General features: G+C 41.5%; 2 protein-coding genes across 17 annotated transcripts in view; one reads left to right on the top strand and one right to left on the bottom strand.

The window, feature by feature from the left end:
- Dys (Dystrophin) overlaps positions 1-21,699 on the top strand; it is a 1,073,030-nt gene that overhangs the window by 234,425 nt on the left and 816,906 nt on the right. For all 16 annotated transcript variants that reach the window (XM_083123868.1, XM_083123876.1, XM_083123873.1 and 13 more), the window contains 5 exons: positions 3,866-4,063; positions 10,339-10,485; positions 14,579-14,751; positions 15,326-15,502; positions 18,528-18,671. In XM_083123868.1, the coding sequence (XP_082979994.1) occupies positions 3,866-4,063; positions 10,339-10,485; positions 14,579-14,751; positions 15,326-15,502; positions 18,528-18,671 (839 nt within the window). The remainder of the gene's footprint in view (positions 1-3,865; positions 4,064-10,338; positions 10,486-14,578; positions 14,752-15,325; positions 15,503-18,527; positions 18,672-21,699) is intronic.
- Positions 8,104-9,071, bottom strand: LOC145988942 (uncharacterized). Its single transcript, XM_083124248.1, has 2 exons — positions 8,786-9,071; positions 8,104-8,619 (listed from the first exon to the last, which is right to left on the bottom strand). Exons 1-2 carry the CDS (start codon positions 9,062-9,064, stop codon positions 8,104-8,106), a joined length of 795 nt encoding a protein of 264 aa, XP_082980374.1. The 5' UTR covers positions 9,065-9,071.

The raw sequence follows: 21,699 nt of genomic DNA on the forward strand, positions 1-21,699 counted from the left end.
ACACCCAGACCGTAGAGAAGAATCAGCCAGTATCAGTCATTGGTATCAGTTAGCATGGAAGTAACTTTTTCTGTGCATCTGTTTATTTTCTATTGTCACAGATGCAGCATGAAAGGAATACCTTCAATTCTGTTTAAGCTAAATTGGAAATTCTATCCAGGCCCCAGGCCAATGGAAAACAAATTCAGTGCATACTATCATAATGCCCAGAGCATAAAGAATAAACTTTCTGACTGCACTTTGGAACTGGGAGAATTCATGGAGCAGGACTGTATTGCAATAACCGAAACGTGGCTCAATGACAATGTACTGGATTCCGAACTGCCTTTTTCAAAACATTTCAATATGTACAGGAAAGACCGAGGCTCAAGGGGTGGGGGAGTGATGCTTTGCATAAATAACAAATGGAATAGTGTGTTGCGAAGTGACCTGGATCGTGACTGTGAAATTCTGTGGGTTGAGGTGCTTTTCGGCAAGAAAAACAAACTTTTCATCGGTTGTTTTTACAAGCCACACAAAACTTGCCCCGTAGCAGTTCTGGAGGCTTGCTACGATTCTGTACTGTCGGCATCCTCTATGGGCGACGTAATTCTTTTCGGAGACTTCAATCTATCAATTTCATGGACAGACCCCATGCATGGCTTTACAAAAGACAAGAACGACACGTTCTTCATGGATCATTTCATACATGGCCTCAGACTTCAACAGCACAATATGTTCAATACACGAAAAGACAATAACCTGGACTACATTCTCTCATCACTCCCTTCAGCGCACATCACCCCTTCGAGAAACCTCATCCCTTCGGACCACGAATCGCTGGATGCTGTATTCTGGCTCCCGGACCACCTGAAGAGTCAACGACCTCCCACCCCTCGACGCCAATACCTTGTTTGGAGCAAAGCACCCTGGGGTGACATCCGTTCGGTGCTGGATTCCATTCCCTGGACAATCCTGGAGAGTGGAAGTGTCGACGAAGCGTGTGACGTGCTGACTGATGTGATTCATGCAGTGATGAAGGATTACGTGCCACTCAAAAAAACGAAATCAAGCAAATACCCTTCCTGGTTCGACTCTGAGCTCTTGCTTGCCCTTGGAAACCGAAAAAAGGCCTGGGATCTCTGGAAACATTTTCCTAATGAATACACACGGAAAACTTTCACCGACTTACGACGTCACTCTAAACAATTGCAGAAGACCAAATACAGGGAACACATCGGTGCTATCACGAACAATATCAAATCAAATCCCAAACGTTTTTGGTCACTAATCAACTCAAGGAGGCAAAATTCCCGAATACCTTTGAAAGTAAAACATGACTCAGTATGCGCAGAGGGCCCTGACAAAGCTAATCTTTTTAACTCTTTTTTCTCCATAAATACAACCTCGAATTCACCGACTTCATCCATTCCTAATCTCCGTCCAGTTTGCTGTCACTCTCTAACGTCTCTCTCCACGTCTCCAGAAGAAGTGCAACACATCCTATCTTCAATGCCTCAAAATCGCGCCAATGGTCCTGATGAAATCCCTTCTATTTTCCTAAAAAACGCTGCTTCTTCTCTCGCTATTCCCTTCTCTATTTTATTAAACAGATGCTTCAATGAGGGTACATTTCCAGATTCATGGAAAAATGCTAACGTGGTGCCATTATATAAATCTGGAGACAAGTGTGCCGTTTCTTCTTATAGGCCTATTTCCCTTCTTTCACCACTTTCTATCGCCTGTGAAAAGATAATAAAGGACCGACTCTACAAATTTACCTCTCCATATATAAATTCAGCACAGCACGGCTTCTTACCAGGCAACTCCTGCTTAACCAACTTAAGCATTTTATTATCTGACGATATCAACTCTGTATCTGAAAACTCTCAACTGGATGTAATATATCTGGATTTTTCGAAAGCTTTTGACTCTATAAACCACAATTTCCTGCTTCATAAATTATCCCACCGTTTCAATATTCATGGAAAATTTCTCTCTCTGATCAAGCACTACCTCCAAAACAGACAACAAAAAGTTGTTGTTTCCGGAATGTCTTCTTCTTATCAAGCTGTATCTTCTGGTGTACCTTAAGGCAGTGTTCTTGGACCTCTTCTCTTCATCCTGTACCTTGATGATCTTCCAGAATATCTTTCCGATTCATGCAAAAACCTTCTCTTGTTCGCTGACGATTGCAAAATATATAGTAAAATCTCCAATCTCAGTGACATGACACTTCTGCAAAAGAATTTAGATTCTCTAATAAAGTGGTGTGAATTATGGAACTTAAAACTCAACCCTCAAAAATGTACCATCATGACCTTCTCCTTGAAGAAAAACACATTTAATACTAAATATTTCATAAAAAATAATTGTGTTCAAAGAGTTGCCGCACAAAAGGACCTGGGCGTCATATTTGACGAGAAACTTTCCTTTTCTGAGCACATCTCTACAGTCACAAGGGGTTCAATGCGTATGCTGGGTCTTCTCTATCGTTTCACGGAAATAAACAACTTGACTGCCCTCAGCACCTTTTACAAATCTTTTGTGTCACCTAAAATTGAATACTGTTCTCCGATCTGGTCTATGACATGCCCCTCAAATTCAGATAGACTAAATTCCGTCCTAAATTTCTTCCTGGCCATTGTTCGACACCGAATTCCGTCCACAAAACACTTGCAAAAGTCCATCCTCCTGCAAATGTTAAATATCCAAACTCCTCAAGAGAGACATAGACTGGCCGACCATATATTTCTACACAAAATAGTGAATGGCAACATCAGAAGTGACCGCCTTCTTCAGGAAATTCACTTTCGTGTGCCTGCCCGCTCAACAAGAAGCACTCTACTTTTTGCTTCTCAGAAGCCGAGATTGTGCCTCATCCAGCGCTCTCTGTTCCATAGAATGCCCAGTGAATACAATAATCTAGGAAGCGAAATAGACATTTTTGAAAATCTGGACCGTTTTAGAAGAAAGTTAGCTAAAAGTATGTAAGTCTCTTAACCACATGTAATTTTTCTGTTATTTTTTTGTTGTATTATGTTATTATTATTTTTTTGTCCTTATGTTCTATAAAATCGTTCCAATGTAAAATGGCTAACGCTGTATTTGGAGTCTTCTATTAAATAAATAAATAAATAAATAAAATAAATAAATAAACTATGCCTTTTCCACCACCTAACCATTAAAACTATGGATGAAGTGATGGCACCAGACAAAGAGGCAGGGTGAGATACTCCCCTGGTCCATGTTTTCCCCCTTTACCCCTCAGCAATGAGAGAAAACTGCATACATAAATATATTTTAGCCCAAAGATGCATTTTTTACATTACATTCATGGGTATATGAACTGTGACGTCTCTCTAGAAAATATCCCCTCCCCTCTGCATCCTCATTCTTTTCTGATACTGTCACTTTAGGGATGGCGCTGGCTAAGTGCTTCTTTATGTTGACTGGCCACCATCCACGTTGGAACTTAATGCTTTCACTTACATACGGTGGATGGTAGTAGAGGTCACCAAAATCTAGAACTTCAAATGGACAGATGAACAGAAAAATAAGTACGTGTTGTTATCCTTTTGTAAATGAGATACTCCAAGGTACTGTGTTATACAAAAGGCTATCCTAAGCTGTAAAAATAAGCTCTGTATTATTTCCTATGAAGCTTGACTGATAGGGATGTAGAGTATTAGCAGTTCTTATTTTTTATTATAATTATTTTTTAATATTTCAAATCTGTCTTTATGTAAACATGTCTTCTTAAAACAAAACATGATTTGAAAGACATTGGATCTGCAGTATGAAGTAGATGTAGACCATAAATGTTACCATTAGTATTGTGATTATGTTGGCATATGAATTTTCCACTGCTTCTTTTCTCATGCAGTCTCTCCAAGAGGAATTCAACAAAAAGCAAGATGAAATAAAGTTCTTAAATGAGAAGAGTGAGTATTTGGGTGGACAACAAGTTAAGCATGGAGAGACGGTGGTTTCGCATATAAACAGCAAATGGGAGGAAATCCATCTGCAATTCAGACACTTCCAGAAGGACAAAAGGAAAGAAAAGATTGTATCTGATGGAAAGGTAGGTGCATCTTATTTATTTCTTCAAAAAATGTATTGTATAATGTTGAATTTTGTCTTGGGCTGCTTTATAAATAAATTGCAGATGTTTATCTGTAAGATTTGTATGTAATATAAATATACTTATGTCAAAAAAATTCTTGTAGGCACAATTGCTGTATTTTCTGTATACTTGCCATCTTATTTTGTGGTAATTTATGATTTTCTTGTTTAGCAAGCTCAGTTAAAGTTGAGGTAAAATTTTAGTTCAGTTGCATTTAATTAGAAAAGAGAGAATCACTGTGGCTCCTAGTCCTCTGCTTGTTTGTTTCATGTGAAAGTTAATTAAACAAATCGAATTGCATCATTCAACTTTAGATATTTCTTCCTTTTTCACTGCCTTTAAAGATATCTAGGACATACATGCCTCTGTGGGTGTAAAGCATTCAATGTGGATCAGGTGTAACCAATATTAAAATATTCATGTTATTTCTCAAAAACTACCATTGATATCTTGTCCTTTTCATTTTGTTTCATTTATATATACAGGGTGACCCATCTAACATTGCGACCTGAAATATTTCATGAACAACAACAAATATTGAAAAACTGGTTTCGCAGATATATAGGTATGAGAGGGGCTTTTGGGGTAGAATCACCAAATCAAAGGATGTTGTCTTACCTTATTGTTTATTCTAGATGAACACTACAGCTACACTACAAACACTGAGTAATACCGAAGGAGACCGCTCCCGTCGTTGTCTCCGCGATGCCTTGAGTCTCTCTATGCTCTTTTTCGTCCCCTGTCTTTCACCCCTGCTTCCAGGGGTAACTTCCAGACCTCGCGTCTGGTAAGGCGGAAGGAGTTCCTTCTCCCACTGTTAGGTGGCAGCAAAAGTCAGCGGCTTTCGCTACACCACAGTGGCTGTCGCTACACCAGCCCCCCACGGAGAAAAAGGGTTACACCTTGTGTGGGAGGCGAAATGTTACGTGTCAACCAGAACGGGTGACGTAGTCACCTTTTGGTGACGGACTCTCTTGACGTTGCGCCGATGGTGGTTGGTTGGTGGGGGGGTGCGTTGGTGTGTCTGAGTAATCCTTGGTTGGTGGGACGTCCTCCGTCCAGGTGTAGGCTGGTTTGACCCGGTCAATGCTGACGCGGGTCTCATGACCGTTGAGACGCAGGGTGAAGGTCTTGCCGTCTTTGCTTAGGACTTGGTGTGGTCCGGAATACGGTGGTTGGAGGCTGCCTCGTACGGAGTCGTCACGGAGAAAGATGTGGGTGCAGGTTGCCAGGTCCTTGAAGACGAAGGTGCTGGATTGATTATGACGGGAACCGAATTGTGGTCGCAGGCGAGCCATGTGTTGCCGAAGTCTAGAAATCAGGTCTGAAGGGTCTTCCATCCGGGTGGCTGTTGGTGGCACGATGAGCTCTCCTGGGAGTCAGAGAGGTTTGCCGTACACCAGTTCGGCAGGGGATGCTGCGAGGTCATCTTTGATGGCTGCGCGAATTCCAAGGAGCACGAGGGGCAGGGCTTCTATCCAGGTGGAGCCAGGGTGGCACATGAGTGCTGCCTTGAGGTGGCGGTGAAAACGCTCGACCATGCCGTTGGCGCATGGGTGGTAGCTGGTGGTGCGATGGCGCTCGGAGCCGATGGTCCGTCCTAGTTCGCGGAAGAGTTCTGATTCAAATTGCCGCCCTTGATCTGTTGTGATGCGGGCGGGGGAACCGAATCGCGAGATCCAGCACGATGTGAAGGCCGTCGTGACGTCCGCCACGGTGATGCGTTCCAAGGGGTAGGCTTCGGGCCAACGGGTGAAATGGTCCACGGCTGTCAGACAGTACTTATAGGGTCCCGCTGATGGAAGAGGCCCGATCAGGTTGATGTGCACGTGCTGAAACCTTGCAGACGGAGGAACGAAATTGCCCAGTGGTGCGTGCACGTGTTGGGATACTTTGGTGCGCTGGCAGTCTTGGCACGATCGGGCCCAAGCGCGACAGTCTTGCTGGACTCTGGGCCAAACGAAACGCGACGCGATTAGGCGCGCGGATGCTCGGGTACCGGGATGACTGAGGCCGTGCAAGGCATCAAAAATGCGGCGGCGGTGCACGGCGGGTACATACGGCCAGGGTTTCGCGGTGGAGGTGTCGCAGTAGAGCTTGACTTCGGTGCCAGGTATGTCCATGAGCTGGAGGTGGAGGTCGCAATCGCCGTTCAGGAGCTCACGGAGCTCATCGTCCTCTTCTTGGGTGGAGTCGAGAGAGCGCAGATCGGGGGAGGGGGTGTTCCCGCAAACTGCGTCCACCCGCGATAGAGATGCCTTCAATGTAGCGGATGTCCGTGGTGAAGTGAGCGATGAAGGAAAGTTGGTTGAGTTGCACTGGAGGTAGTTTGTCACGCCGCTGCTGGAAGGCGTAGGTGATGGGCTTGTGATCCACGTATATGGTGCAGTGTTGCGCTTCCAGGATGTGACGAAAGTGCTGAACGGCTGCGTAGACTGCAAGAAGTTCGCGGTAGTACGGTGGCCACTCGGTCTGCTTGGTGGTGAGTTTCCGGGAGAAAAAGGCGAGTGGTTGCCACGAGCCGTTGGCGAACTGTTGCAGGCATGCACCGACGGAGGTGGCAGAGGCATCGGTGAAAAGTCCCAGCGGGGCTTCGGGATGCGGATGGGCCAGGAGCGTGGCGTTCGCCAGGCTGGTCTTGCAGGCCTCGAAAGCTTGTTCTAGGTCTGGCGTCCATGGGAATGGCTGGGATCCTCGGAGGGTGGTGACGGCAGCATGCAGAGGAGCTTGGTGTTCGGCAGAGGATGGCAGGAAACGACGGTAGAAGTTGATCATGCCGAGGAAGCGACGCACGCCGCGAGTCGTGGCTGGTCGTTTGAAATCCTGTAGGTCTGCGATGCGGTCTGGAAGCAGTCGTGTGCCGGCAGCGGAGACTTCGTACCCAAGGAACGTGACGGAGGGGGTCCCAATCACACACTTCTGGGTGTTAATCAGGATGCCGTGGTCCGAGAGACGTCCGAAGAGGGCACGGAGGTGTTCGCGGTGTTCCTCGTGGTTGCGTGATGAGACGAGTATATCGTCGATGAATGGAAAGCAGAAATCCAGTCCTGAGAGCACTTCGTCAATGAAACGCTGGAATGTCTGCCCGGCGTTGCGTAGTTCGAAGGTCATGTATGGGAACTCGAACAACCCGAATGGCGTGGTGATCGCTGTCTTCGGGATGTCGTCTGGGTGGACAGGAATTTGTGTGTACGCCTTGACCAAGTCAATGACCGAGAAGACGGTGCATCCGTGGAGGTGGTTGCTGAAATCGTGGATGTGCCTCACTGGATAGCTGTCCGGAATCGTCCGGGCATTGAGACCACGGTAGTCCCCGCACGGTCTCCAGCCCTCCGTTTTCTTGGGTACCATGTGCAGCGGCGAAGACCAGGGGCTGTCGGAGCGACGTGCGGTGCCTTCGCGCAACATGGAGTCGAATTCGGCCTTGGCTATTTGTAGGCAATCTGGAGCGAGGCGGCGAGGTCGGCTGGACACGGGAGGGCCCGGGGTGGTCCGGATGTAGTGAACCGTGGAGTGACGCACTTCTCGCGGCGTGCCGGCGGGACGCGTGAGAGTCGGGAAATTGGCTAGGATGTCGCTGTATGGAGAATCGTCTGACAAGGCCTTGATGCTGGGTTGCGTGGTGTTCGTTGGTTGGCAGGGAGCAGAGAGTCCCATTCGTCCGTCGAGCAGGCGCTTCTTGCGACAATCCGGTAGCAGCTCGAAGTGGTCCAGGAAGTCCGGTCCGATGATGGGCACGGAAACGTCCGCGACGATGAAACGCCATGAAAACTCGCGACGCAGGCCGAGTTTGAGGCAGAGGGGCAGAATTCCGTACGTCTTGATCGTCGAGTCGTTTGCGGCACTGAGCACGTAGTCGGTCGGATGACGTCGGTCTGGGAGCAAACGTCTCGGGAAACAACAAATATCCGACCCTGTGTCGACGAGGAAGCGGTGGCGGCTATAGCGGTCGGTCACGTACAGGCGGCTTCCACCAGGCCGGCAGCCGTTTGCCGCGACTAGCGGCTGCCGTTGGTGTTTGTTGTCGCGGGCGAGTACGTGCATGGGGCGTTGCACCTCTGAGCCTGGTCGCCGAAGCGGTGGTGATACCAGCATATTCCCTCATCTCTTCCTCTTGACGGCGATCTGCGGCCGTAGCGGCGCGGGCTGGTACGGTCACGCGATTGCGAGCGGCCGCGGAAGGCACGAAAGTCGCTTTGCAGGGACGCGACTTGGCGAGTTAGCTCCTCGACACGCTGGAGAAGCCGAACCGTGTCGGAGGCGGGCGCGAGTGGCGTCGTGGTCGCGCAAATAGCCGGCGGGTTGGGCGAAACGGACTGTGCGGCGATGTTGCTTGTCGCGGGGGTGAGCATGGTGGGGCTCACCTCCACGATGCAGTCCGCGAGCGTGGCAAGTTGGTCCAGCGGAAGTTCCGAAGACTGCACCTGCAGAATCGCTTGAACTTGAGCGGGCAGGCGTTGGAGCCACAACGTACGCAGCAAGTCATCACGCATGGGAGTGGTCCCTGCGAGTGACTGGAGGTGACGTAGAAACTGGGACGGTTTTGCGACTGCCCATTTTTTCTTCCATGAGGATCTGCCGCAATCGTTGATTTTCAGACAGGGAAAATCTTCGCGTGAGTTCCGTCCTCAGCCGGGTATAAGGGTCGGTCGCCGGTGGGGTACGTATAATGTCTCTCACTTCGAACGCGTACCGACCTTCTAACTGTCCCACGACGTATGCGAACTTCGTCTCTTCCCGGGTGATGTGGGCAATGGTGAACTGGGCCTCCACTTGCGAGAACCACAATTCCATGTCCTCGGGCCAGAATGGGGGGAGCTTCACACTCACTCGATGTACGGAGTCCAGTTGCGGTGGTACTGCGTGTGGTGCTGGGGTCCTCGGTTGAAGTGCTTGCTGTCTGAGTTGCTCGTTTTCCCGCCTCAGTTGGTCGAGCTGCGCTTGAAGTTCCTCTGTCATCGCGGTGTAGTTGGTGCATCCAGAACAAACAAAGGGGGATTGGGCGCGTCGTCTAGTATGCACTTGTTCGATCCGGCTGGTATGGTACACAAAGGGGGCAATCACAATTCACGGCCCCCAAAAAAAGATCACGTCGGGGTCACCAGTTTGGGGTAGAATCACCAAATCAAAGGATGTTGTCTTACCTTATTGTTTATTCTAGATGAACACTACAGCTACACTACAAACACTGAGTAATACCGAAGGAGACCGCTCCCGTCGTTGTCTCCGCGATGCCTTGAGTCTCTCTATGCTCTTTTTCGTCCCCTGTCTTTCACCCCTGCTTCCAGGGGTAACTTCCAGACCTCGCGTCTGGTAAGGCGGAAGGAGTTCCTTCTCCCACTGTTAGGTGGCAGCAAAAGTCAGCGGCTTTCGCTACACCACAGTGGCTGTCGCTACAGGCTCATGAAATTAGTGGACACAGTATGTTCAACTACGTAAGGAAGTACAATTTTCAACACAAACTTACGTTTTCTTTATTGGAAACCCCATTTTGTTTTCAGCTCATTTGAAAGTATGGAAAAAATCATTAAGAATGGCATTTGTTACATTGTAATATGTCAAGCAGTTCTCAAGTAAATGTAACCTGAAGTTGACGCTTGAAACAAACATTCTCACAAGTTGATTCATGTGTCGTAACATGCATATCCCCCTTTTGACACGATTCGTGTATCGTAACAAACATGTTACTCTTCTGCATACTTTGTGTTGTGCTTAGGAAAGTTGTTATGTTCCCAACTACAAGCGTCAACTTCAGGTTACATTTACTTGAGAACTACTTGACGTATTACAATGTAACAAACGCCATTCTTAATGATTTTTTCTGTACTTTCAAATGAGCTGAAAATAAAATGGGGTTTCCATTAAAAGAAAACTAACTTTGTGTTGAAAATCGTACTTCCTTACGTAGTTGAACGTATTGTGTCCACTAATTTCATGAGCCCCTCTCATACCTATATATCTGCGAAAGCAGTTTTTCAATATTTGTTGTTATTCACAAAATATTTCAGGTAGCAATGTTAGATGAGACACCCTGTATATTTATAAGGATATGACACATCTGAATTCCTATATTATATGAGTATTGTGCTTGCCAGAAAGCCTTGGTTTTGAGATGTGAAGGTACATACAAACAAAATGGCATGAAGAGACTATTTGTCTTGGTGGTTTCAAATAATTTGTGGCAACATTTATTTTCTTGCTGTGTTTTTCACTTTTTTTGTTCTTTTCTGCAGGATGTGAGAGGAACACAAGCATCTGATTTTGTAACCAGAGTGAATAAAGTTAGAGAGGCCGTGTCCACTATTTCCAGGCAGCTGAACAGTTTCCCACTGAATGCTCGAGATTACGAAAGTTTTCCTTCACAAGAGGAGTGCCTAAAGGTTAGTTGTCTATAAAATGTTGTTGTGTGTAGGAGGAAGCAGTTGTGATTGAAATTTGCAGATGAGCTCAACAATATACCAGCAGTATTTGTTTTTATTATGTCATATAATACACAAATATGAAAATATGATTGTGTGTCTGTATTTAATTGATTGGTTTGCTTTATTTTACTTTGCTTTTCTGCCAGTTTTGGCTAATTGTGAACATGAAGATGAGTGATGATATGATGAGATTAATAAAAGGACACTTACAAAACACCCATGCCCAGGCTGGGATTCAAACCTCGAACCCCCAGCAGCATACTGATTTTTCTTATTTTACATTGCTTTATTGCCCCTTCAGATGATGAGAATGAATGATGATTAGTGCCAAGAATGGAACTTGATCCCAGAATCTGCAGTGGCGAGTTTGTGAGTCAACCACTTACCATGCTTAGCCACCAAAGTGACATATGCTGTGCTGTTATCATTTAAGTCAACAATGTGCAAGTAATCATAATAAATAATAATTTAGATTACCACCAGACACTACCATATTTACAGCAGAATTCTATGCTTTCTACCACACCTTAATTTATGCAATGCAACATAACTACAATATTCATACTTACAGATGCATTAAGTGTTTTACAGGCCCTGACATTATTCTACTTCCAAGTATGCTGTCAACCTATTTTCATTATATTGATTTTTAGAATTAACCCAACAAGCACAATCCAAAAATGTAAGATGAGCTAATTTTGCTACTCTAAAGATTTTCGTCAGATCACCTAAGGCAACCTTTCAAGGCTGACTGTAATCATAGATGCCAACTATCAGCTTGACCCCCTGTTGTTCAAAGAGCAGCAGGGGAGGAGGAAGGGGAGTGCATGTTGATAGCTTCAGAACAAGGAGTCCTTTTATTTGATCTGTGATAGAGATAGAGAATGAAGTGCTTTGTTGCATAGAGAATGCAAGTGCTTTGTTGCTGATTTTCTGCAGTGGTAAATAGCTACTGGTTGTAAACCCAAGTCCGCGAATGAACATATCAACACCTTCAAGTATGTCAACATGAATCTTAAATTGTCTTTTCATTATTTAGATTTTCTCTTTAAAGTTATGTTGTTCGCCTATGCACTGTGAATGCTTAGTTATAGACTGAAGGGACCTGTGTTGCTTGTTGCTTCGATCCAAAATCTCCCTTAACGGAACATTCATACTGAAGAGACAGGCAACACTGTGTCACACTGAAACAACAAACGACACTTCGGTCAATCTGCATGCACTCACGGTGCGAATAACAAACCGAGGCAACGCAGTATTCAGTCCCAGCATCATGCAAGTGACAAGTGACACAAGCAGCTTGTCGTGTTGCTTGAATTCGAAAGGCTGCATTTATTTCTGAACATTGCTTTCCAAAAGATGTGTGTTGCCTGTTGCTTCGGTCTGAAAGTTCAATAAGTGAGTGATCTTTTTCATTACTGCTATAATTCTTATAAGAACTTCTGTGCACTGTGAAAATAGATTGCTTTCTTTAAATTCTAAGCTTGCTGCCAGGGAGCAACAAGGACTATTGTTCTAAATGTGTATTGTGAACAAAACAAATGTCCAGAACTGCAATTCTTAGCTCATTACTAGGGAGGGGAAGTTGATGACCTAAAAAATATAGGTATATAACCTATAGAATGTCCTAAAAAATGGGAAAAAATGACGTAAAAAATTCAAAAAATGACCATTAAATTTGTTAGTTTCAGGTTAAAAATTTAAATGAAAAGGAAATTAAACAAAATGCAATCTTGCTTTTTTTTTTAAAAAAAAAAAGGCACCAAATGATACCACATGCACATTCAATTAAAATATGCAACGAGGATTTTAATGGAAACAACCAAATAATTTTAAGACAATTTAATGAAAAAGTCTCCTGAGCTGCTGCTTTCAAATGTTTTCCCCTCCCAATGTGTTGCTGTACTGTGAAATGTTTCTCGGCACTCATCTTCACCTCACAAAGCTTACAAAATAAGACTGTGCTGAACATGGCATCTCCATATTCACTTACGAGTTGGTGCAAGAAACACGATCGACTAGGTTTTACTTTAGGAATGTTCTGTACGCGACACACAACTTACAACTGAAATGGGTGTGGTGGTGATTGACGGACACCTGGTAGTTTCCCTCAACACAACAAAGACTGTCACCAGTTCAGCATTTATTTTGCTCATAAATTGCAATCCTGCGAGATATATTTAGGCCTATGTTCACCTTGGTGAAAAGACTCAAGAATATTACCAAAATGAAAGAAGTGACAAAATATGGCGAAACAATACGCCATATATTGCAAAAAATGATGGAAAAATGTCAAAAATCGGGGAAATTGCCTAAAACCTGAAAATTGGCAAAAAATGCAAAAAAAAATGCACTTTAAAATTACATATTTTGGGTTCTAGAGGAAGTGTAATATTGTGTATAATTTAATGGGCATCGTGTCCGAGATGTCAGAAAAAATATGACATTTCATCAACTTCCGCTCCCTACTCATTACACAAAAAAAAGTATCTCCTGCTCTTACTATTGATAAATATATCTTTCTATAATAAAAGCTTTATAAAATGTTTCTAGGGAGTTAAAAACACATGAACTTTTAAAAGGATAAACAAATAATAAATTTTATTAAAAGCGTAGTGTGCAATATTATTTGAACAGTTTACGATATTTTCTGAAACTGCTCATTCTCTAACAACTGTTTTTTGTAAAAAAAAAAAAAAAAAAAAATCTGAATCAGTATTTTATGAATTGCATTTGTGTCTAGAGTATTTTTGCAACATAAAATTAATAACTTTGAATAAATTGAAAAATGGGAAGTAACGATGGGTTTCGAAAGAGTATTGAAAAAATACTAGATATTCGTTCACTACTCTTTGTATGATACCCTTCGTTAGACGTAATAAATGCTGGTCTGGGTTCCAAAGGAAACTACTTTATTCGAAGTAAATTAGTATTTGCAACTTTATAAATATTTTGTTTGTATTTGTTTATAGATACCTTGACTGTACCAGATGTCTTGTCTCATCTCGTGTCTCATATCTCTCGTTTCGAATTTCAAAAGGCCTGTTCCCTTGAGTCTCATTTCATTAGCGACACTCCAGGTCATGCATGTATTTTATTTATCATAATAGCAAAGTTAATCCATAAGAGGCAACTGATCAGTCTTTGCATTACCAGCTGTGCGTGTGTGTAGTTAAAATGTAGGATTTTTTTTTCGATATAAAATATAAGTTATTTATTATCATGGGGAATTGGAAATGTGGTTTTTCGTATTTGAAACTGATATCCCCCCCCCCCCCAAAGAAATGATTAGTAATTTGTCTCCTCCCTACAGTAATACCGTCCGCCTCCACTGAATAGCATACATGTATGAAGACTTATATAATGTACCAACCAGAAGCATAAATAAAATGCATTTTTGTCTTCATATGTTTATTTTATTCCAATTAATGATCACCAGTTGTCTGTAAATGTTTGCAATAAAGTTTCCGGCAGATAGTAACTGTAAAAGTAACTTGCAGTTACTTTTCAAGTACTGAGTTACTTTTTAAAATGAGTAACTATAACTGTTACTGTTTGAAGCAAGTAACTCTAACTGTAACTAGTTACTATTTAAAAAGTAACTTTCTAAACACTGACAAAGAGATAATATACAAATGTTTGATACACTTAAAAATTCCATTTCACTACCTTCCCTTTTATCTGATTTATCACCATCACTTATTTGGATTTTATATGGATATGCACGTAAATGTCAACTCGTAATATTAACAGAACATATTGTGCAAAAGTGCAAGAATTATGTTTTATTTTGAAAATAGTGTCTTATCTCTCACGAATTCATTGACTCTACACAGGAAGTGCGAAAACTAATTTCAGTGATTTTATACAAGGAACAAGAACGTTGGCCAAAGTCGACAGCCTTTTGTTTGACAGGGTCAAAGAATAATAAGAATTATAATAATAATAATAAGGTACATTGTAAGGCAGTTACAGTTATTGAGGAATCATTGTATTGATATCTCAGTGTTTTGATGAACCTTCCTAATTGTTGTATTTCTTCCTATTGTAGAGCGTGAAGGAGGCACTCAACACTTTGAAGCCAAGCGTGGATGAAATTGAATATGACCGAGACACCATCATGAAACGTGCTAGGAGGGAGCAGGCTGATCAAGTGAGGCGAGTAGTGGATAAACTCAGAGAGGAATGGTCACAAGTTAATAGAGCATATGCGGAAAGACACAGGTAAGGGAGAAGACTGATTACCTACTTGATTAGATCAATTATAATAAATACAAATTAGTATACCATCTTTCAGGTATTTCACTTATTCTTGTTTCAATTTACTTTCTTGATTTCAAAACACACATTCAAATAGGTTTGAAATAGAGTAATTGGAATTTGTTAATGCTTTGTGGTGGTCAAATTGGTAAGAGTGAACACCAACATACCATAGTTCAATTCGAGTCGACGGTCCTGCACACCAAAATATATGGCATCAATGATTTAAAAAAATGAAAATCTATGTTTAAGTATTTTTGAAGTGTATGTAGCATAAGTACACTGTACTTAGTATCCATAAAACCGATTCCACTTGACGACACCACCAGTGGAAAAACCCAGCAGCCAATTAGTAAAAAGGAAAGAATTTTATTTTAATCAGACTGAATGATATGAAACAAATCTTCATTTTAAAATTCTATCTCCTTTTTTTTTGTTCAGTATCAGTTACTTAATTTTTTTAAATGTTTTTGACATAATAATTATATTATGAAGCAATTTGTTTGTCTTATCATATTGCATTCTTTCTTTAATGTAGCCGCTGGTCAAAATGTCTAGACACATGGCGAGGACTTCATAATAACTGTAAGGAGTTTGGAGACTGGCTCTCATCAGCAGAAGAAATGATTAAAGATTGGTTGGCAAGAGACTTGCCATTACAGGAAGCCAAAGCAAAGCAGAAGGAACTGGAGAAGCAAGTCACAACTAAACACAGGTACTTGTCATTGTTAAAGTAAATGTCAGATTTTTTTTTTTTTGATTTTTTTAAATTATTTTTTTTAATAATATCCTTTGATAACAATACTCTCTTTCCCACAGGGAAGTGAAATTATAAATGTAACAAAGCTCTGGCAAGTAGATCTTATGTGTTATGGATTGCAGATAAATCCTTCATATAGGAGTTGTCAAGTGCAAGGGTGAAAGATGGGGGGGAGTTGCATGTTTCTTTTCAATATCTGTAATGGATGGGGAAAATGGTGTAAGTCCAAAAAGTTGATGTTACAGGAGAAGGGAAAAACATGAGATTAGGTTAGGTTACAGTGCCTTGAATAGGTAGTGTGGAAAACAGCGTGGTTCTTTACTCTCTGGCAGTTCCTCTGCAGTATGATGTCCACTAGAGGTGCTGGTGTTGACATCGTTACAAGGTATTTGTCTGGTTATAATGGAAGTAAATGGAGTTTTCATTGCAACGTCTGATTCTTTTACATGAAGCATTTCTATGAATGCAATAATTGCTATGATATTTGGTACAGTGGTCATGAAGATGTTATTAGTTGGATTTCAGTTATGCCAATTTGCCAGGTGATGCAAGGCACTGGTACGACCCCAAATATGTCAATAACTCAATTTTGAAAAGAATTGAGATAGGTCGTTATGTCGTCCAACTGACGATATAAACACAATCCAATACTTGACATGCAGAATCACATTGCGATGTTTCTTCTTGTGGTGTTATGCATGCTATTTTTAATTTAATTTTACTTTTCTTTCCAAATTAGTGCCACTTCGTGACTGCAAATCACTCCACAAATATAACTGTTTTGATCAATTCACTTACTCCCTTTGAAGACAAACAAATCTACACATTGTATTCTAAAAACCAACTAAGCTGCATTACTTTCATAAGCAAATCAGTTGCGATATTGATCGCACTGCCATCTATGTTATCATCCACCTCGGGAACCAGTTTTTGGGTCGTTTTCCACACTACCTATTAAAGGTGCTGTAGTTAGGTTAGAGATGACATATTACATACAGTACATCCTATTTATCAGTTATGCAAACCTCTTCATTGACTCAGATAATGGACACAACTCATTTTGGGCAAAATTGGGCTTATACCCCTCCACCGCCCACAACAGATATGGGAAAATTGATATTAGTGTATTAAACACTATGTTCTCTCTTACCAATAATTCAAAGTCTTACTAATAATTGTATGTAATAGATGTTTGTCACTTTTTGAGAATTCATCGTCATCATCCTTTGCCATTTCCTAACTTCTGGCTGGATCGGCATAGAAGTCAAGCCTCTCCATTTTTTTCTAGTCTTCCACCACTCCTCTCTTTCCATGGTGTTCCAATCTTGTCCTCTTTTCCTAACACTCTTCCCTATCTGCTCTTTCCACTGATATCTTGGTCCCCCCCTTGTCCTTGCTCCCACTCCTTGTACATTGTAAGCTCTTACTGGCAGTCTTTCTGCATCCACCCTCTTCATGTGTCCGAACCATCTCATCTGTGCCTGATCTATCCTGTCCTGAAGCTTTACCACCCCCACTGTCTATCAGATCTCCTCATTCCTTATTCTATCCCTTCTAGTCTTCCCCAATACACTACTTAAAAATTTTATCTCCACTGCCTGCATCTTTCCTTTGTCTCTCTCTCTGTTATTGTCCAAGTCTCTGCTCCATACATAATTATTGGCACATAGTATGTGTTATATATTACCTTCTTGCATTTCGTATGGATATCCCTGTTCCATATTAATCTTCGAACACTTTGATATAGTCCATCACTCATTTGTCCTCTTCTGTTTACCTCCTCATCTATTCTTCCACTTCTCTCAATTATGCTTCCTAGATATTAGAAACTCTCCACTACCCTCAACTCTTCGTGTCCATCTTTATTCTTGGTTGATTTCTGGCTCTGTTTCTTGTTATTAGCACCTCACTCTTTTATGCACTGAATTTCATTCCTGCTCTTCTGATTTCCTCATTCCAACTATCAAGCTGTCTCTGTACTTCTTCTTCCCTGTTTCCCCATATTACTAAGTCATCAGCAAACAACAGGGTCTTCATCTCTTCCTCTCCTATCTTCTTCCCCACCTCTTTGTTAATTGCATGCATTGTAATTATGAAGAGCAGGGGGGAAAGAGCACTTCCTTGTTTTAGTCCATTAATTATACTGAACCACTCTGTTCTTTCCACTGGTGTCTTCACACAGCTCGGTTGGCTTTGTATGTGCTCTGCACTCTACACACTATCTCTTCCTCGACTCCTTCCTCTCTTAGAGCCTTCCAAATCTTTGTTCTGTCAATGCTATCCTATGCCTTTTCTATATCTAGGAATGCCAGCCCCCATGGTGGAGTGGTTAGCATATCGTGCTACGATGCCAGGGGTCCAAGGTTCCAATCCTGGCCTGGGCATGGCTGTTTGTGAGTGTCCATTCACCAATTTCGTCATATCATCACTCATCCCCATCTTTGCAAATTAGTCAAAAGAGGCACAAAATGCGAAGTAAAATAAAGCAAATCAATCAATCAATCAATCTATATCTAGGAATGCCATAATCAAATCATTTCCATACTCATAGTTCCTCTCCCATAATTGCCTTATGGTGAATATCAGATCTACTGTTGATTTGCTTCTTCTAAATCCATACTGTTCGTATCAATTCCACTGGCACTTCATCTACTCTAGGTGCTCTACCTCTCTTCATTCTCTTTAGTGCTTCCTTCACTTCTTTCCATGTGAGATTCATTTCTTTCCTTCCTGTTTTCTTTTTCCATCGCTTCTTCATGTTCATTTCCTTTTTTCACATTCAGCAATTTCTTGAAATGATTTCTCCAAATTCTCCATATTTCTTCATCCTCCTCTACAATGTTTCCTCTTTCATACCTTAGCTTACAGCTGTCTCCTCTTTCTCTTCTCCTTTCTCTCACTAATCCATACAATACTTTCTTGTTCCCATCTACAGCTGAGAATTGTGTGGCAAATTATATATTTTTTGAATTCTTTTCAGAATGATGACGAACATTAACATATCATGTCGGGAAATAGTTAGTCACTCCTCATCCCCTGAATCCAGCAGGATACAGGAAATGGTGGACAGCTTACTTCGGAGATGGAGATTCGTATTGGCAGAGTTGACAACAAGGAGAGACAGGTACTGTAATTGTTAATTAAACTTGTAAGTTGCTTAACTATAACTTCATTAAGTATATGCTTCCTAAAAAGCTCGTGTCATGTCACTTCTCTAAACTTGATGGTCCACTTTATGCTCAGGTAGGATGACCAGGATTAGGCCTACAGTTTAAAATGTGATCTAAAATACTGTGCAATATGCCTCAACTGGGAATTGATCCCCCGACTCTGATTACAAATTGACAGTGTTAGACACCACAGTATGCTGTCACCTGTATTGTTAATAATAGTTCAGTTATGACATTTTTATGAAAAAGCAATTTTTTATTATGAAGGTCCAGACAATAGTTTAAACAATCCAAACAATAAACTGGAATGTCTGTCAGTGCAGGGGCGAGTCTCCCAACTCAAAGGTGGATGCTATATAAGCATTTTTAATGTAATTTAAATTTCAAACATGTAGATACTTAAGTGTGCTCCCTTTGTGAACTGGAGCCACAGTGGTCTAGTCGATAGGGCATTTTGCTACCAGGTTTGGGAGACCTGAGTTTGATTCCTGGGGTGGGTGATCTAAGGTCGGAATGTTTCCAGCCTTGTTCCTGCATAATAGTGACTGGGGTTCACCCAGCCTCTGATAGAGATTGATACCTGAGGCGAGTAAAGGCAGCCACTTTATGTGCCTTTATAGCATGATGCAATATGCATGAAGAATTTTACTTTATTTTTTTGACTGCAAACTGAACCTGGGACTCAGTTATATTTTCATAGGTTTAACTGTTGGCCTCTGTGGCACAGTGTTTAGTGTTTTAGTGGCCAAGGTAATGTGCTAGGAAGAGCTCCCAGGTTCAAACCCTGAATAAGACATGTGTGTATCATTGTATTTGTCCCATCATTTACTTCACCATATCATTTGTCTTCTTAGTTGTAATTAGCCCAAGAAGTAGATAAGTGATGAACGAGAAAGAAAAGAAAGATATTTTTAATCACTAAGCTAATGTGAGAGGAGAGCTTTCAGTTTTTCAGCAGGTCCACAAATTTAGAATTCTTTAGGGCCATGAACAACAACTGCAACACAATCAGTGTTGAGATATGGATTAAAAGAGAAAAAAGATATGCCTTCTTCCTCTGGACACATGTTTGAGAATAAAAAAGAGCCACAGATGGAAGACGTTAAGTTCAGAGACCTCCCCTCCCCCTTCCCCCTCCCCTCATATGCATGTGGAAACCCGAGCTGTTTTTTGTGCAGGTTTCAACAGCTGACAAATGAACAAGTGAAAAAAAAAGGAGAAAAAGCAGGAAGAGTATTCTTCTATTTTAATCTTCTGACACAGTGTGTTATTTGACTCAGAGTTGTTAAGTGTTTTTGAACAGAGCATTTCTTAGTCTATATGGATCCTAAGAAAGCAGTTCCAGATCTTCTGTAAGTACTGTGTGATAATTCAACTTAACATTGTTTTGCTTTCTAGACATTTACTGCATTAGTAGCAAAGGTGTATCTTCAACATTAATCGCCGGCCCCTGTGGTGGAGTGGTTAGCACATCATGCTAGGATGCCAGGGGTCCCGGGTTCGAATACCAGCCTGGGCATGGATATTTGTTGGTGTCCGTTCATCAATTTCATCATGTCATCCCCATCTTCGCAAATTAGCCAAAAGTGGCAAAAGAAGCGAAGTAAAATAAAACAAATCACTACTGCCATTTCAGCATTAATCAAATACACAAATAATTAATGGAGTTGTAGTAAGAAAGTTACTTGTAGAGTCTTAGATGGTTTGAGGTAACATTTATGAATATTTTGTGTTGTTATTAACTTTGAAAGTTATGAAAAAGGAAACAAGATTTGTGTGATGTGTATATTTAATATATATATTTTTATATGATTTAGAATATTTATATATAGAGCCCTCCGGATGACATAGTGGTAACGTCATCATCTTATAATCAAAGGGTCCTGGGTTGGATACCCAGTGAAAGTGCATGATGGTTCGGATCCCACTTTAACCTGTAGACCCAGTCCTGATTAACCATTCTGTTCATAAAGAGGACAAAACAAAACTCAAACAAACAAGTAGATATTTATATTTTTCATTATAAATGAACCACCATGTATATTAACACTTATACATATTTTATACAACTTTAAAGTGTTAAATTGTTCAAGCATCAGTTTTAGTATTGGTGGGAATTGGTAATAATATCATTGGTATCATTATCGATTCAAAGAGATATCAGACTTAGTGTACTTATAAACACATTTTGCTTGTTTTATTTGTATTGAATTAATAGTAGTGATATTGAGATTCATCCCAGATAGCACAGACAGCTTGCTGCAAGCATGAAGCAAGCTTACCATGGCAAGCTAAGTAGCTAGCAGCAAGCTTGCCATGGCAAGTTATTAGCTGGATGCAAGCTTGCATTAAGCAATCTAGTTACCACAATTGGAAGTTGCAGCAAGCTTGCCAAGGCATGCTTGCATCAAGCTTTTCACAACTAGCTGTAAGCTTACAGAATGCAATGCTTGAAGTAAGCCATAATGTGAATCTTCACCTAAATTTATATATATAATCTGTATAAACAATAAACATGGCTGTAAAGTACATTGTATATATGCATAACAGCAAAACTAAAAACAGTTGGAGCTAATTAACAGCAAACACCCATGTTTGTAATGTAACATTACAATTTCTCTTTTGCAACTGATGATAAAACTTTTCCTGCTCCCACCAAAATAGGCAATGGTTAGGCTGGAGAGTTCGATGAACTAACCAATCTCTAACTATACGCTGGTAATCAGTGTCCCTTTGCAGTACGTAGCTCCTGATTATATAGTCTGGGATAAAAATATTTATCATAGGAGTTTCTGATCTTCCTTGCAACTTAAATATTCACACATCTTTCGAAGGATAATAAAACACATTTTTCACTAATTACAATCAAAGTTATGCTTATTTGTGTTACTAAAACTTATGTTTGTTTTACATACACTGCCATCTAGTGTATGCTGCAGGAAATATAAGCTTTGGTGTTTTATTCACATTGGAATTCATTCC

This window comes from Lepisma saccharinum, chromosome 6, assembly GCF_977018435.1.
Source record: "Lepisma saccharinum chromosome 6, izLepSacc3.1, whole genome shotgun sequence".
Taxonomy (NCBI): Eukaryota; Metazoa; Arthropoda; class Insecta; order Zygentoma; family Lepismatidae; genus Lepisma; species Lepisma saccharinum.